A 15500-nucleotide genomic window follows, 5' to 3' on the forward strand; every position below is an offset into this window, starting at 1 on the left:
GATCGCCATAATTCAGGGAAAAGGAAATAGTCAAAGAAATGGAAGTCTTGGACTTAGTATATGTAAGTCCAGATCTTCAACCATTTACCCTTCATATTCTGGGATTTGACATTCTGAGTCCCAAATTTTCAAATGGTTACCCTCCTTATACCTTAGAAAATAAACAAATAAGTATTTTAAACACCTTACTCATACATTGGAAAAGAACAAAGATTGGTTGTAAAATGTTTAATCACATTTTGTATTCCTGACATAATGCCTTACCCAAGGACTGGATTATCAAGTCTGTCCAAGCTGTTGGTATAGTAGACTGCTGGCCGAAAGTTGGATTTGTAACCAGTGCTGAATAAAAGTTGTCGTTGCTGGGGCTTGAATCCCTCATGATCTACAGACAATAGAAAATATACTTTTGAGATAAATAAAAAGGAGAGTCCTTTAGTTACTAAGATACTATAAGTTTCTATATGAATTTTCTATATGAACTTTGGTTGATGGAATACTGGTCAGGAAGAAAGATGCATTAATCAGCACTAAGTATGTGTTATCTACCTAGGTAGCCTAAACACAGCATAATCTTATATACTAATAAAAGACATGGGTTGGGCCTATGGGTTATTTTACATTATTTGAAAGATAGTCCTTCCACTTATTATATTTTGGATGTAATTGATTTTTCTTTCAAATTATATTTCTTTTTGATGTTATTTGCTATAACAAAAGTAAAAGCAAGGTACATTTATGGGGGGAGGCTTTGATATAAATTATGCAAACTGGACTATGAGTTTTTTGAAAATAAAAGAAACAACTCCATAAACATTTTTATTTGGTTCAAATTGTCACCCAAAATGTGTTAGTAGTGTTTTACGATTATGAAATTTTTTATGAGCAAGGAGAATATCTAGCAGATTTCTGATTTTTTTAAATGAAGTTGAGTTTTTAATTATTTTACAATAGGGGTTATCCTATAGAATTAATAAAAAACGCTTATTGGACTATTTACAGACAGAATAGGATAGACTTACTGAATTCTAATGAAGCTTTGGGGAACTGGGACGAACATAAATTTGTAAGTAGAAATATATTTTTTGTGTATGAATACATACTCCTTACTCATCTAGTGACTACATTACTTAAGGAACATTGGAATATATTAAAGAAATATAATGTTTTAAAAAATGATATGCTGAGAATTTCTTTTTCGCATAATTAGGATAAAAATATTGATGATAAATTCATTTGTGGTTATTTTAAGAAATATGTTCAAATGATTCAAAGTACGACATTACCACATGGTACTTTCCCCTGTGGAAGTTTTAATTTGTGTAAATGTGTCACAAAAGTTGAGACGAGTAATGATCTTAAGTTTACTCATGAAGGACATTGTACAAGTAATACAATAATATATCTGATATGGTTTATGCTATTTTTGTATATTTGATTGATTTATGTCAAACTAAGCAAAAAAAAACATATTCAGGAACAGTAGCTAATCATATTGTTAAAATATTAGGGCAAATTAATAGTTAGAAGCATATGTTTTACAACAAATAATTATAAATGAACGGAATAATTTAACCTTATATAACTGTTGTTAAGGAAGGAGGCAGAATTGATCTTAAATTTAATATACTGTGCCCTTTTGGGCTTAATAGTGAGTTTCAGTGCAGATTATTAATTATGCTTGCTTTTGAATTTTAATCAGTCTGTTTTTTATATTTCAGCATTGCATTTAAGCACTATTTTGATGTATAATTTTTTTTCTAAAGTTTTTGAAGGCATGGTTTGTTAATATTTTCTACCCAAATAATGGGAAACAGCAAAACACTGATGTGACAAATGCTGACCAAAGAAAAAAAAAATCAATGCGCCACAACACATGTTGTCACAGAACATGCCAAATAAAAGCACTTTTGGTAGGTGGCAATACTCCCTGCACCCCCATTTATTGTAAATATCAAGTCTGACATTGTACAAAACTGGCAAAGGACAAATTCCTTAATCTCAATAATGTAGAAATGTTTACACCACTGTCAACAGCTTTCCTGATGGCCAATCTGGGCAGGCAGGAAAGCTGTCAACATTATTCATATTAGGTTCATAGGTTCATAGGTTCATACTAGGCTATCTGCCCGAGGGCATTTACAAGCCTAGCCCATAGTTTTGTGGCTTACGCCACCCCTTTAGTATGGGGAACTATACCCATTATTTTGCTGTGCCTCTGTCGAGCAGTGACACTGAGGTAATCCCTGGGGTATATCTGCGATCTCCCATCCATTGGTCAAGATTTCTCTTGAACAAGGCCAGCGAGATGCTCTGCCTCACATATACTGGGATTTTATTCCACAGCATAGGTTGTCTTTGGGTGATGAATCTATCCCTCCAGCACGCCCTATTAATAGCCGTGTCGAGGTTTAAGTCTCCGCCCTTGTGGCTCTGACGGATCTAGATTTTTGAGGTGAAGCATATTCATCAAATCTGGGTTTGACATGGCCTTGTATGTTAGGCAAAGGTCACCTCTGAGCAAGCGGTGGCGACTGAATAGAGCTGGAGTTCTTTCAGTCGGGCAGCATAGGACAGATGTTTGAGACCCTTTATCCTTTTGGTGAGGAACTTTGTGGCCTCTCCAGCTGCTGCAAGTGTCGGGTCAGATACATTCCGAATGGGGCATTGTACTCAATCATTGGTCTGATGAGTGATGAGTATAGGGAGACTATGACCTCCCTTGATCTAGATGAGAATCCCTTCATGATAAGGTGGGCAATGTAGAAGGTCTTCCTAACTACTTTAGCTACATGGGTGTCGAATGACAGACTACTATCAACCTGGGTCCCCAGGTCCCTGATAACTTCTTCTGTGCTCAGTGGATTGCCACCTATTTGGTAGCTAGGGTAACCTTGTTTTTCCCGAAGGGTATGACTATGCATTTTTTGGCATTTAACTTTAGGCCATGGCTCTGGCACCAGTTATCCATTTCCGTGAGACCCTTCTGAAGGATATCTGTGTCAGATGTGTTTTCTACTATGGCGCCCAGTTTGCAGTCATCTGCAAACTTTGTCAGCCATAACCCTCCTGTGTTTGCTTGTACTTCGGAAAAGTAGATGCCAAACAAGAGTGGGCCCAGGACTGAGCCCTGTGGTACACCACTTGTGACAGGCTTTGAGTCTGACATGGCGCCAGCAACTCTGACCCTGTGGGTTCTGTCACTCAGCCAGTTTGCAACCCATCTTGTGATGTATGGGTTAACATTTAAGCTGATGAGTTTTTCAATGATACCCGAGTGGGGTATTGTATCAAGGCCTTCGCCAGATCGAGGTAGGCTGTATGGACTGCCTTTCCTCATCAATGGCTTTGGTGACTGTTTCAAAAGTCAACCAAGTTTAGAAGGCATGATCTGCCTTTGACAAAGCCAAACTGGGATGGATCCAAAGTCTGCAAATTCCCTATGTCTTTATTTATGAGGTCCATTATAATCCTCTCCATGGCTTTGCAGATAAGGCTTGTCAAGCTAATGGGCCGGTAATTTCCAGGGTCGGTGGAGGCACCGCCTTTGTGAAGTGGGACCACAGTTGCAGTGCGCCACTCCCTGGGTACGTATCCAGAGGTAAGACTATGATTAAACAGCTGTCCTAGCTGTGGGTTTAATTCCTCGTTGAGTTCGTGGAGCACACAGCCGGGGACACCATCAGGTCCCATGGATGCTGTGTTTTTTGCTTTGGAGAGAGCAGTTCTCACTTGGGCGTTGGAGATGTTTGGGGGGCTGCAATCGCTTGGTATAGATATCTCTCCTTTTGGGGGGGGGGGGGGGGGAGAAGTTTGCACTGAACCTGTCAGCCAGTATGTTGGCAATGTCTGTAGGATCAGTAATCTTCACATCATTTTGAACTAGTTCTGAGCATATCTGGGAGTTTCCTCCCAGGTTTCTAACATAGCTAAAGAAGGCCTTATGATTGTCTTATGCTTGCCTTATGATATTCTACCAACTTAAGGTAATATATATGTTTTTTTTAAGTGTATTTGTATAAACACAGTGGATATATATAGGTTCATAAGTTCATAGGTGTTTACTACGCTAATGACCACAAAGCGTGTGAGAGGAGTCCTCCAAGACACAGAGTTAAGCTGTGCCACTGCAGTTGGCTCAAAAGGCAGAAGAGTTATTTTTTTTAGAACAAAGTCGAGGTTACAGTGAGAAACTTTTATGGGGGAGTAGAAGAAAGGAATCCTTCATAGAGGTTTTACAGATCTTCAGAAAGGCCAGAAATGTGAAACTTGCACTTTGATGGAAGTAAAACTAGTAGTAAAATGAACTTTGACAGATGAGAAACTAAGGCCCGAGTCAAAAGTGTAAGATAAGTAGCCAGCAATGCTAGGCACAGGCAATGTAAATGGATCTAAGCCCCTGTCCATAGTCCACAGAGAAAAATGTGTCTACCTACCCCTTTAGATATTTTCTAATTTTAGGATGCTGGACAGGGGTTAATACTTGTACCACCTTTTGTAGGTGAGTCTTTGGCCATCAATGGAAAAGGAGAAACTATCCAGTCAACAAAACAGACAAAATGTCCAGGAGAGGGTTTGCTGTCAGGGTGAAACAGGAAGCTCCTGGATGGTCCTGGATGTAAAGACAGCTCCAGGAGGTGATTCATAGCAGTGGAAACCACATGTGTCAGGGTCACAACACAGCTATTAGAAGGACTATGGCTTTAGTCAATTTGGCCTTCTCTAGAAACCTGGAAATAAAAGGAAGCAAGAGAGATCATGAAGACCTGGAGAGCACTTATGGATGACTACATATATGGGTTGTCCTCCCACTGCTGCATTTTTTATTGGTGAAAGTCACAATAAAACTTTTCCCAGTGATGGAATAACTACCATGCTATCAGTGGGATAAAAGAGCTCTTTTTAGGCATCAGGAAGAAATGACTGAGCCAAATCGTTAACTACCTAGCTTCACCAGGGATTGCCTGGCTGAGTTGAAAGATCCCATTCCTAAACCGTCATGGTTTCTTGACAAAAGGGATGAGAATGGATCTCCTCCTGCTTGTTGACATACTATACCAGATATATTGACAGTTTGAATGTTAATTTCACCTGGAAGGACGGAGTCCTGAAAATCCGTCAAGGTGAAGACAATGGCACTAATCTCTAAAATATTTATGTGTAGATTGGTATCATTCAGTGACCATGTCCCTTTGTATGTCTGCTCATGAAGTGCACCCCCCATAATGCAGGTACATCACTGGAGACAGTTGCAGTCAAAATGGGGGTGGTTAAAAGGGTCTGCCCAGAGAAAAGTTAAACTCCTGGCTCCACCAGCAGATATGTCCTTTGCATATCTGAGATATTCTGAATGCAGCAGTCATAGGACTGGCTACTGGATCCCACTCAGCCTTCAAGGTACATTGCAGCATGGTGGCTACTATGAAACTTAAATTTAAAAGCCCAAAACATAAACTTAAAAACATGAAACTTAAAGCCCAAAGGTTAAGGGTAGCTGGAATGGACTAGCTCTGATGGATCTGAAGGACAGTGTTTTGAAGAGGTAAAATGATCACCAGAGGAAAAGAGGCTCAACACAACTGAGTGTCTAGATTGCACCCAATGAATAAGGTTGACTAACATGGACACCAAATGGGATTTTACAGGGCTCACAGCAACAGAAAAGTCTCCGTTGAGACCATGAGACTGCCTAGATTTGGCGATATTAGCAGCCAGTCATCCAAGTATAAAATACCTTCATACCCAGATCCTTACATGTAATGTTACTGCAGATATTCAGCTGGAGAACACACTAGAGAAAGAGAGGAGTCCATATGGCACTGCATGGCAGTGACAGTGATTGGATCCTTTGTGGAAGTGGAGAACGCTTCTTGATTCCTGCGCTACTTTGATGTAAAAATACACATCCAATCATCTGACAGACAAGAAAGGATCAGCTACACTGTATCTACATGGATGGACTCTTTTGGAACAAATTGATTTTGGTTGATCAATTCTAGAATGGGCCTAATGAACTTTTGTCCTAAAACAAATCTTGTGCAAAAATCTAGCCCCACCCTTTTGGGTGGCTCTTTTCTGAATAAGGATTGCTGTCTCCTTTCTTGTCACAGGTTTTTGAAGTTGTGGGACATCTGGCAGGAGACTATGGCAGAGGAAGAGTAAGAAATGGTACAGGGTAACTTCTAGAGATGACAGTCCTCTCCTACTTTTCTCATGTGACTGCCTCCCACGTTGACAAGTGAAGGGAGAGGTGACCCTTAACTGCTACCAGAGAGGCACAGTTGAACAAGGTCTCAGACAGACAACTGCAGGTCCCAAGATGCAGGGCCACAGTACTCCTGCTGGACTATCACGTCTCATTACATCTGGCTAAACAGCCATTCTAGAAGCTGCCATGACCCTGCAACCTATTCTAGAACTTCTGTTGTTATACTGCTGTTAGTTGTGTCTGAACTAGGGATGACTCACAGGTTCTGCTGCATTGTGGAAGTGTGCGTTTGGAACTTTAAACTTAACATTTCTCATATTTTCCACCAGCCATTGTTGGTGTTCCCCAGGGGTCAATACTTGGCCCATGCTTATTTAATATTTTCATAAATTAACAGCCTTTGTTAGCCATACTAAACTACTTGGAGTCATAATTAATGACAACCTCAAGTTTGATCATCACATAGTTTATTCTATCAAGAAAATGCATCAAAAACTTAGCTCTCACTACAGAGTCTAGCAATCCCTGACAGCTACTCTTAGAATGATCTTAGCATCAACCTACTTCCTTTCTTCACTATTATATTGCCTCCCCCCCTTCTTACAAACATCAACATTAACAAAGTAAATTTTCCTCTTTCTACTACAAAGTAGCTAAATTTGCAACCAACCTTGCTCACAATACAAATTACCGTGTTGTACTAAAACAATTAAACTGTCTCAAACTCCCATACCAGTTTACCTACACAAAGCGAATCACTGCACATAACCTCCTATATTCTCCAGATAAATCCCTGGCATTACAGAGCACTCTATTATTCTCCTACTAGAGAGGTTCACTCCATCAACAAACTCCTGCTATGTATCAGTAAATCATTCAACACTGATGAAGCCTCTCTCTTCTCTTATTATGTGTCAAAACACTGCAATGAAATCTCTACATATTTAAAACAGACAGATAAGGTTAATACATTCAAAACCTTGCTTAAACAGCTCCTAAACCACAGCTAGCTCTGCCCTTCCAGGTTACATAAGTCTTTTCCCCAGATATCTCCTAACCAACAACCCAAGCACTTTTTTACTATCTAACCCACCTACTGTCTCATAAAATGTCATTAACTCTCAAACCGTCTCTTTCTCACTGCTGTCTTCCCTCCCCAATCACTAACCATCCACTGTCTAACTTTCTTTCCTACCATTTCATCAACCTACTTTTCCTTTCAGTTGTAATGTTAAATCAAATTACTACTATCTGAATATGAAGTTACTACCATCAAAGAACATATTCTCACTTCTATTTCTTTATTTCCAAATATCAAGCAGGTGTATACAAGGTTTCTTTTAGCATTTCATTAACCAGTTATGCATATCCTGTGTATGTAAATGTCTTTTACTATTTTCAGTGTATGTAATCCTTTTATTTTCATGCAGAATGTATAGTGTTCGTGTAAAATGCACAGTGCATGTAAAAATGTTTTTAGTATTATGTAATATATGTAATTTAACTGTGGAGCTTTTCTCCCTAGGCCCCTGCTGAAAATGTTCTTTTGCCCAGTCAGACTTTCCTGGACAACAAAGTCAAACAAATACATAAATATAATACCAACAGCTTTCGGTGTTTTCTCTTCTTAATCTTATTTATCCAGTATAGTTTTACTGTAGAGCCAAAAAGCAAGGTTTCACCAAAGAAGGCATTCATACCTCTCAACCTCTTAGAGCAAGAAATCTGGAAAAAGTTATAGATAAAAGTGGGACAAAGTCTACAAAATAGGGACATTTTTTAAATGTTGCTCTTACAAACTTAGAAGGTTGATAGAATAACAGGTTTTTCATTAGCATAAATTTTCTGAAGGGCATGAAGTCTGAAACTTAAATGTCTGTCATTTTCTAACTTCAGTCTTTAAAGATTTGCAAATAATTTGACAGAAAACCACAATTTTATGAAAAATGGACCAAAAATGTGTGGCAAAAATCTGAACAGTCTGCGAAAATCTGTACAGTTGAGAGGTATGAAGGCATTATCAAATTGGCCTTAGAGTCATCAGCAAACTGTAAAACAAAACTAGACTTGTGGACATGAGTAAGATCTGTACCTGAAAACCTTGCTATACCATTTATAATACTACATACAAAGTGCATAGTTAGGGTGAAAATACCAGAGATGGTTGACATTTGAAACTTCTGCTTAGTCTTTAAGTCTCCACCTGGCAACCCATCCAGAAATCAGATGGTTTCAACCACCATATTCCTCTGGAAGAGTATGAGACATGTCTTCAAGGAAAATGTTGAGAAGATGTAAACATGCTTCCTGAATCTGTTGCAGTGCTCAAGATTCCTTATTTGGTGGATGGACAGCCCAGTTTTTAGGGGTAGGAGCCATTCTTACAGTAACTGTACAGTCTACCTCTTGGGTCTATGTCCAGCATATCCAATGACTAGGAGAACAGAGTATCTTGTCAGGCGTCTTTCTTTGGGACAGCTGCTAACACATCAGGGTTCTTCCATGCAGTTTAGTCACCATCTGAACAACCAGGAGAGCCAACTAAAAGAATGCCTTAAGGGATATAAACCCCCTGCACAATACATTCCAAAAAAGGAAGTTTCTGGGATCCATTCCACCATTAAACATATCAAGTCAAAGATTTCCACAAATGTGGCATCATCTGGCATGAATGGAGTGGACCTGCTTACTTACTTTCATCTATGCCTGTGGTAGAGGGCTCTAGTGGATGGCCAGTATGCTTCCTCTTGCAACTTGTCTTCATTTCTGATTTCAAAGGGTTTAGTTCAGAGGTAGTAGATGGAGAAGAAGGACTGAAGTTGCTTGGATAATATAACTGTGTTCTGCCAAATCCCCTCAGTACCTTTGTGCTGTACAGGTGGGGGGCTGGAAAGAGAGATGCAGACATATATATCTGAGGGCTAAGATCAGGCTGTACCACACTGCCAGGGAATATTTATAATGAGATACCTGCATTGTGTGTGTCTAGATGCATATCAGCACCATACTAAGAGCCAAGGTGCTCACCTCTGAGGACTGGCACAGCAGTTAATCAAGGTCAATGGAATCAATGTCAGCCCAGAACCCAAAGGCCTGATATGGACCCGCTGATGAGCTTAATTGCTCCAAGGAAACCACTGCCAGGTGCCTAAAGTCTGCAGAGATGAAATGGCTGGCCCTGAAGCTATCAGGACCAAACTCAACCACAAAACATCAATCCCATCCTCAACATCAATGGATTCCCAGGCACTGGAGATGTTGACATTGGGAGTCCCAGCATCAATGGCACTGTCGGTATCAAGAAAGTTGAGGATGGTAGCTACGGCACTAAATTTGGAGTAGCAACCAACTCTAACAGACCCATGGAATTTGACCAAAACAAAAGGCAGGTCAATTAAAGGTATTTTAGGAATCAGAGTCTGAGGAGGGCCCAGTGAGGATAACCTAGGAAAAGTAGTAGAATAATCAGACATAGAAGGTGATCTACTCGCCCCAGGTGTTACTTGGAAAGAGGCTTCAGAACTGGTCCACTATGTAATTTTGAAAAGTCAAAATCTCGAACATCAGAATCCCGACATTCAGATGTTTGAGATTTTGAAATCTCGAAATGCAAAAAAAAAACTAAACTAAAACAAAAAAAGTTAGACATCACGTTGCTGCAGGGATGCAAGCCCCCCTGCACCCCCACACCCCCTGCTACTTAAATATACCAACTCTGAGATTGCACTACAGTGAAAAGAACAGTAAAGTTGGGTGATCTCAATTGTTTAACTTCGAGATTTCAAAATTTCGAACATCCAGACGTCAGGATTCTGATGTTCGGGATTTTGAGATTTCAAAATTAAGAAGTGGACCCCTCAGAACACATATGCTACATGCTCAAAAAAGCTTGTCACTTTTTTGTAATCTGACTCCAATGAGATGGATATATGGGGCCTAATGGACCTAAAGGAATAAAGTAAAGGGGAATGGAGCTTGGGCTTAGAAGCAAAATGTATGACACACTGCTTTATTGGGGGGTGGGGTGAGATTACCTGCAATCAACCACATACATTTGAGCTACTGCCAAGGTCAAAGACTAGACAGGCTTAGGCTTCTTGGAAGCTGAACTGAACAGGAATCCTTTTCAATCAAAACAGATTTCCTTTTAAGAGGAGAAAAAGCTTATTCAGACTCATGGGGGGAAGCCCTAAGAAGAAAAAGAAGTGGTACTCTGTGTGGGAGCAACAGTCTTTGACTTTTTCAGCTCTAGCCTGTTATAACTGCTGTTAATGGTAGGGGGTTTAAACCCAACAAATATGTCATAACTTTTTTGAAACTGGGCTTCACCCAAACATTTGACACACAAAATGCTGGTCTTGTGAGGAAGATGACAAGACCACCCCAAGAAGAGCCAAACTGGTCACTGTAATGTAGGTCAAAGGCAAACACTCAACAAAAATAAAGACAGCACCAAGTGTCCAAAAATCACACTGTTCAAATGAAGATATCCAGAATAAGCATAAGTCAACAGATAACACCAAGCTAAAAAAAGCCCAGCTATATATTCTGCCAAATAAACAAGGAGGGAAGAAAAGTGGTACAAGGCCCACGATGAGGAGGGGAACTGCTTTATAAGGAATGCCAGCAACAACCTGCTCACCAGTCTACAGGGCATCAAAGGCAGATGGAAAGAGTACTTCCAGCAGCTTCAGAATGAAGAAAACCTCATAAAAGCTGTACTACCCCAAACACTGCCTAGGATGAGCGAAGAGGAGGGGCCCACCACAGAAGAAATAAGAACAGCACTAAGGAAAATAAAGTCAGGGAAAGCAGCAGGTTCAGATGAGGTCACAGCAGATGTGACTGAGATGTTAGGTGAGATAGGAGAGAAATGGCTCCTGAAGGTGCTCATAGCAGTATGGAGAGAAAGGCATATCCCAAATGACTGGAAAATAAGCATACTAGTGCCAGTGTTTAAGAATAAAGGGGACTTTCACAACTGTAGGCAGGATAGAGGTATCAGACTCCTGTCACACTGCATGAAAATTTGGGAGATAGTGATTGATAAATGAATACGCAGAGTAGTAAAAAGTAAGATGGGAAATGAGCAGTTTGGGTCAGATCCGGATGCAGCTGGCATAGTGTTAAGAAAAAACATGCAGGGGTTGATTCTCAAATGAGATAACTGAGTAGGCTTAAAATGGCCCACAAGGGCAGTTAGCCCAGTACTGAGCTATGAGGGCAACCTACCCAACGTTTGCAATGAGACAGATACTTCAGAAGAAGCTAGAAATGAGGAATAAGTCCAAGTGGGAATTCTTAGACTTGGAGAAAGCATATGACAAGGTTCCAAGAAAGCTGATCTGGGTAGTCCTAAGGTGGTTCAAAGTCCCAGAAACATTGGTAAAATTAGTACAAGCTATGTACAATGACCAAACGACTCAAGTACAAACAGTGTTCAGTCTTACAGAGGGATTCCCAGTGAGAGTGTGTGTGCTTCAGGGTTCACCTCTGAGCCCACAGCTGTTCATACTGGTAATTGACTACATTGGCAGACAGATCAACAAAGTTGCTATATGTAGATGATGTGGCATTACAAGCAGACTCTGAGCAAGAACTTCAGCAAAGAGTAAGGAAATGGAATGCAATAATGAAGGCACATGGGATGAAGCTGAGTACAGATAAGACAGTTTTAATGGCAGCAAATGGAAGGAAATCAGAAGGTGCTGAAAACTGAAATAGAAGGGAAAATAGTGGAACATGTTAACAGCTTCAAGTTTCTGGGAGGGGTGGCCTTGCAGTTAATCACAGATTATAACTTTCTGTGCACTACTTCACGGTGGACAACTTGCTCTGCAGTACTCTCTCTCCACTGACAGCCTGCCCCGTGTAACTCACAGGTGACTGACTAGTTGTCAGCTATGCTGTCACAAGATATCACCTTTAGTTCAATCTTCCACACCACCACTGACATTCATTTACCACTGAGAACCTAATTTATCATTCTCTTACTCATTTTTACTAATGATAGTTGTCTCCACATCACTGTTACCAGTGTCTACATTCCTTGTAAAACGCCATTATCAGCTACATTTTTCCCTTCAAAACTCAATGATCATTGATAGCCTCCCATACTATATTCTATTGTCAGCTTTGGATTTATAGGACAGTGTCACCACCACCAACAGATTTTGCCATAACAGTTGATCAGAAGTGACCGTCCCCAGCATTGTTATCACCAGCATTCATTTTCTCAACAGAACTCTGTCATAGTTCATAGTTCAGTACTAAGTTAATTGCCCTTGCGAGCCACTGTAAGCCTAGCCAATTATCCCTTGTGAGACTCAAACCCTGCACCTTGTGTTTATAAGGCAAACACCTTAACCATTAGGCCATCCTCCCAACCCTAATGAAAGCTTTCCAATCCGCAGTTCTGTCACCAATAACAGTCTTCATTGCAGTAAGCTGTCACAAGTCATAGCTTCCAATACAGAACTAGTCACCAGTGACAAATTCTGCGGAAATGCTACTGTACCAAAATCAGCCTTCTTCTGTACTCTGACCTACAATGTTCTAAATGTAAACACATAACTCCGTCACCAGTAACAGTCTTACTTGTATTAATGTTTGTTAGTAATGGCATACTTTTTAGTACACGGTCACTATTGTTAGCTTTGCCTACAGCACTATTATCATGGCTGACTCTCTCCCCTGCAGTACACGGATACTGCAAATTGCATCTTTTCTAATACTTCTTCCTATCACATTCTCTGACAAGTGAACACCTTTCTTGCCGTGCTCTCACCAGTGCAACTGTCAGCATGGTATTCTGCAACATTTTATTATCTATGTCAACTTCACTTGTGCTGTTTCATCACTAGTTGTATTGCTGCCTGTAATACAAACATCTTACAGTTATACTGCTATCAGTGACAGTTGCATTTTTCTGTTACCTGTAAAAGTTCCCTAGCAAGACATCTTCAGTGCCAGCGCAGGTTGAAGTACTCTGTAACTGGCAGTAACTTGTTTATAGTGTTGACTAATAAATGGTAGCTTTCAGTCCTCAGTGACAGTTTACATTCCTTTATAGTGTATTGTAACTACTGACAGCATTCTCTGTAGCAGACTTTCTGTTGGCTTCTTCTACGACACTGCATCAATAATGGCAGACGCTGCAAAACTGTCAACAGTGTGAGTATCTTCTGCAGCATTTTGTGACTGAATGTAAAACCATATCTGTTAATCTGCATGAGTAACAGAACAGGTATTCTGCTACTTTTTTGTCCCATTACCTATTAGAATTCCTTTCACTGGTGAAAAATAAAGAGCTTGAGCACCCACACATTGTAATCTGAACATGAAAAAAGGCTCTGTATTCAGCAAGATTAATAAGAAGTTATGTACTCACCATAACGTTCCATGTTTGTTGTCTATAATCTCACCTTCATTCTTGCTGGTTGGGTTAGGAACCAAGTATCAGTTCCGACTTGGCCTATTACTAAAGCTCGAGAACTTCCACTGGCGCAAGTCTATACCCTATCCCATCATGCTTAGGGAAGATAACCCAGATCTTGTTTGCAAAACAGAAACACATTTGAAATTATATAGAAAAAATCCCAATTGTAATAGTTATTAGCCTATGTGTAAAGAAGCAAGAATGGAAGCAGAGAACACAATTTACAACCAATAAAAATTTCCTCTAGATCCTTCAGGAGCGAAGGTTGGGGGAAGTAGGGTGGGACGCAAGAATGAGGGCGAGATTATAGACAACAAACATGGAACGTTATGGTGAGTACACAACTTCTTAATGTTATGGTGTCCTATCTCGCCTTCATTTTTGCCGGTTGGGACAGCGTCCCTAGCAACTTCTTTCTTGGGTGGCTCAAGGGAATAAACTCTTCAGAACAGTGAAACTGAAGGAAACCCTGTTCCAGGAGGCCACGTCTACTTTGTAATGAGTGACAAAGGTATGAGGTTTGACCCATGTGGCTGCAGCACAGATTGAGTCCATAGGTAATCTGGCCTGAAAGGTGGTTGAAGTTGACATAGCTCTTGTTGAATGGCCTCTAATCTTTCCTGGCAGTTGTTTATGTTGAAAATTATATGTGTGATTAATAGTGTCAGTAAGCCATTTTGACAAGGTAACTTTTGAAATTGAAGCACCTTTCCTGTTATCTGAGAAGGAGACGAATAACTGGTCAGATGTTCTAAGTTCCTTTGTTCTATGCAAACTGAAGTGTAACTGCCTGTGGACATCCAGTTGGTGCAGCATATATTCTGCCTTTTTGCCTTAGTTTGGAAAGTAAACAGGTAGGTCAATGGATTGATTCAAGTTGGTCTCAGAACATACTTTGGGAAGAAATGAAGGATTCATTCTGAGAGACTCTGTCTTTGTGAAAAACTAAATTGGGAGGGCGTATGCACAGAGCTTGAAGTTCTGACGCCCTCCTAGCTGAAGTAATGGCTACCAGAAAAGCTGTTTTCCAGGTTAGAAATTTTAGTTGGCAAGAGGAAGCTGGTTTGTATAGTGGGTGAATCAGAGTAGACAGTACCAAACTGAGGTCCCAAGAAGGTGGTGGTTCCCTTATTGGAGGTATCAGTATAAATGTACCTCTCAGGAAAGCTTTGCACAATCTGCAAGACATTATTTTTGATCCCATGTCTCCTATGTGGTAGTTAGATATGGTGGCTAATTGTACGTGTATGGTAGCTGCTGCTGTGCCTTCATTAAAAATTTCTGCTAAGAAATCTAAAATTGTACATACGGTGGCTGTAAAGGGGTCTATGTGATTCTTAGAAGCCCAACAAGAAAACCTTTTCCATTTGCTAGCAGAAAGCTTTCTAGTTGTTGTCTTATGAGATGAGATTAGAATGTGTCTCACTGCAGGGGATATGTCTGGAAGCCTGGCTATGATTGAAAGTGGAGCAGCCAAGCTGTCAGTTTGAGGGTTTTGATAGAGGGATGGAGCGTTTCTGACTGATGAGTCAGAAGGCTCTGTTTGGAGATGGGGCCATAGGAAAGGAAACCAGATTTGACAAGGCCAGTATGGAGCGATGAGTATTAACCTGCAACTCAACAATTTGGCTTTCTGCAGAACTTTGGGGATTAGTGGAAATGGGGGAAAGGCATAAAGGAGTCCAGGGGGCCAATCGTGAATGAGTGCATCCCTTGGTGATTCAGGGGGGGATTAGGGCAAGGTAGCTGCTGCATTTGATGTTCATGGACGTGGCAAATAGGTCGCAGCAAGGCTGGCCACACTTGCGAAAAATCTGGTTCACAATTTCCTGTTTTAGGGACCACTCATGAGGC

General features: G+C 40.5%; 1 protein-coding gene across 2 annotated transcripts in view; it reads right to left on the reverse strand.

Annotated features, from left to right (window-relative positions):
* Positions 1 to 15500, reverse strand: part of PPP1R32 (protein phosphatase 1 regulatory subunit 32) — a 1379387-nt gene that overhangs the window by 1185736 nt on the left and 178151 nt on the right. For both annotated transcript variants that reach the window (XM_044059651.1, XM_044059652.1), the window contains exon 3: positions 265 to 385. In XM_044059651.1, the coding sequence (XP_043915586.1) occupies positions 265 to 385 (121 nt within the window). The remainder of the gene's footprint in view (positions 1 to 264; positions 386 to 15500) is intronic.

The sequence above is a fragment of the Protopterus annectens genome, chromosome 17.part0 (genome assembly GCF_019279795.1).
Source record: "Protopterus annectens isolate FY-2018-M chromosome 17.part0, PAN1.0, whole genome shotgun sequence".
NCBI classification, from domain to species: Eukaryota; Metazoa; Chordata; order Ceratodontiformes; family Protopteridae; genus Protopterus; species Protopterus annectens.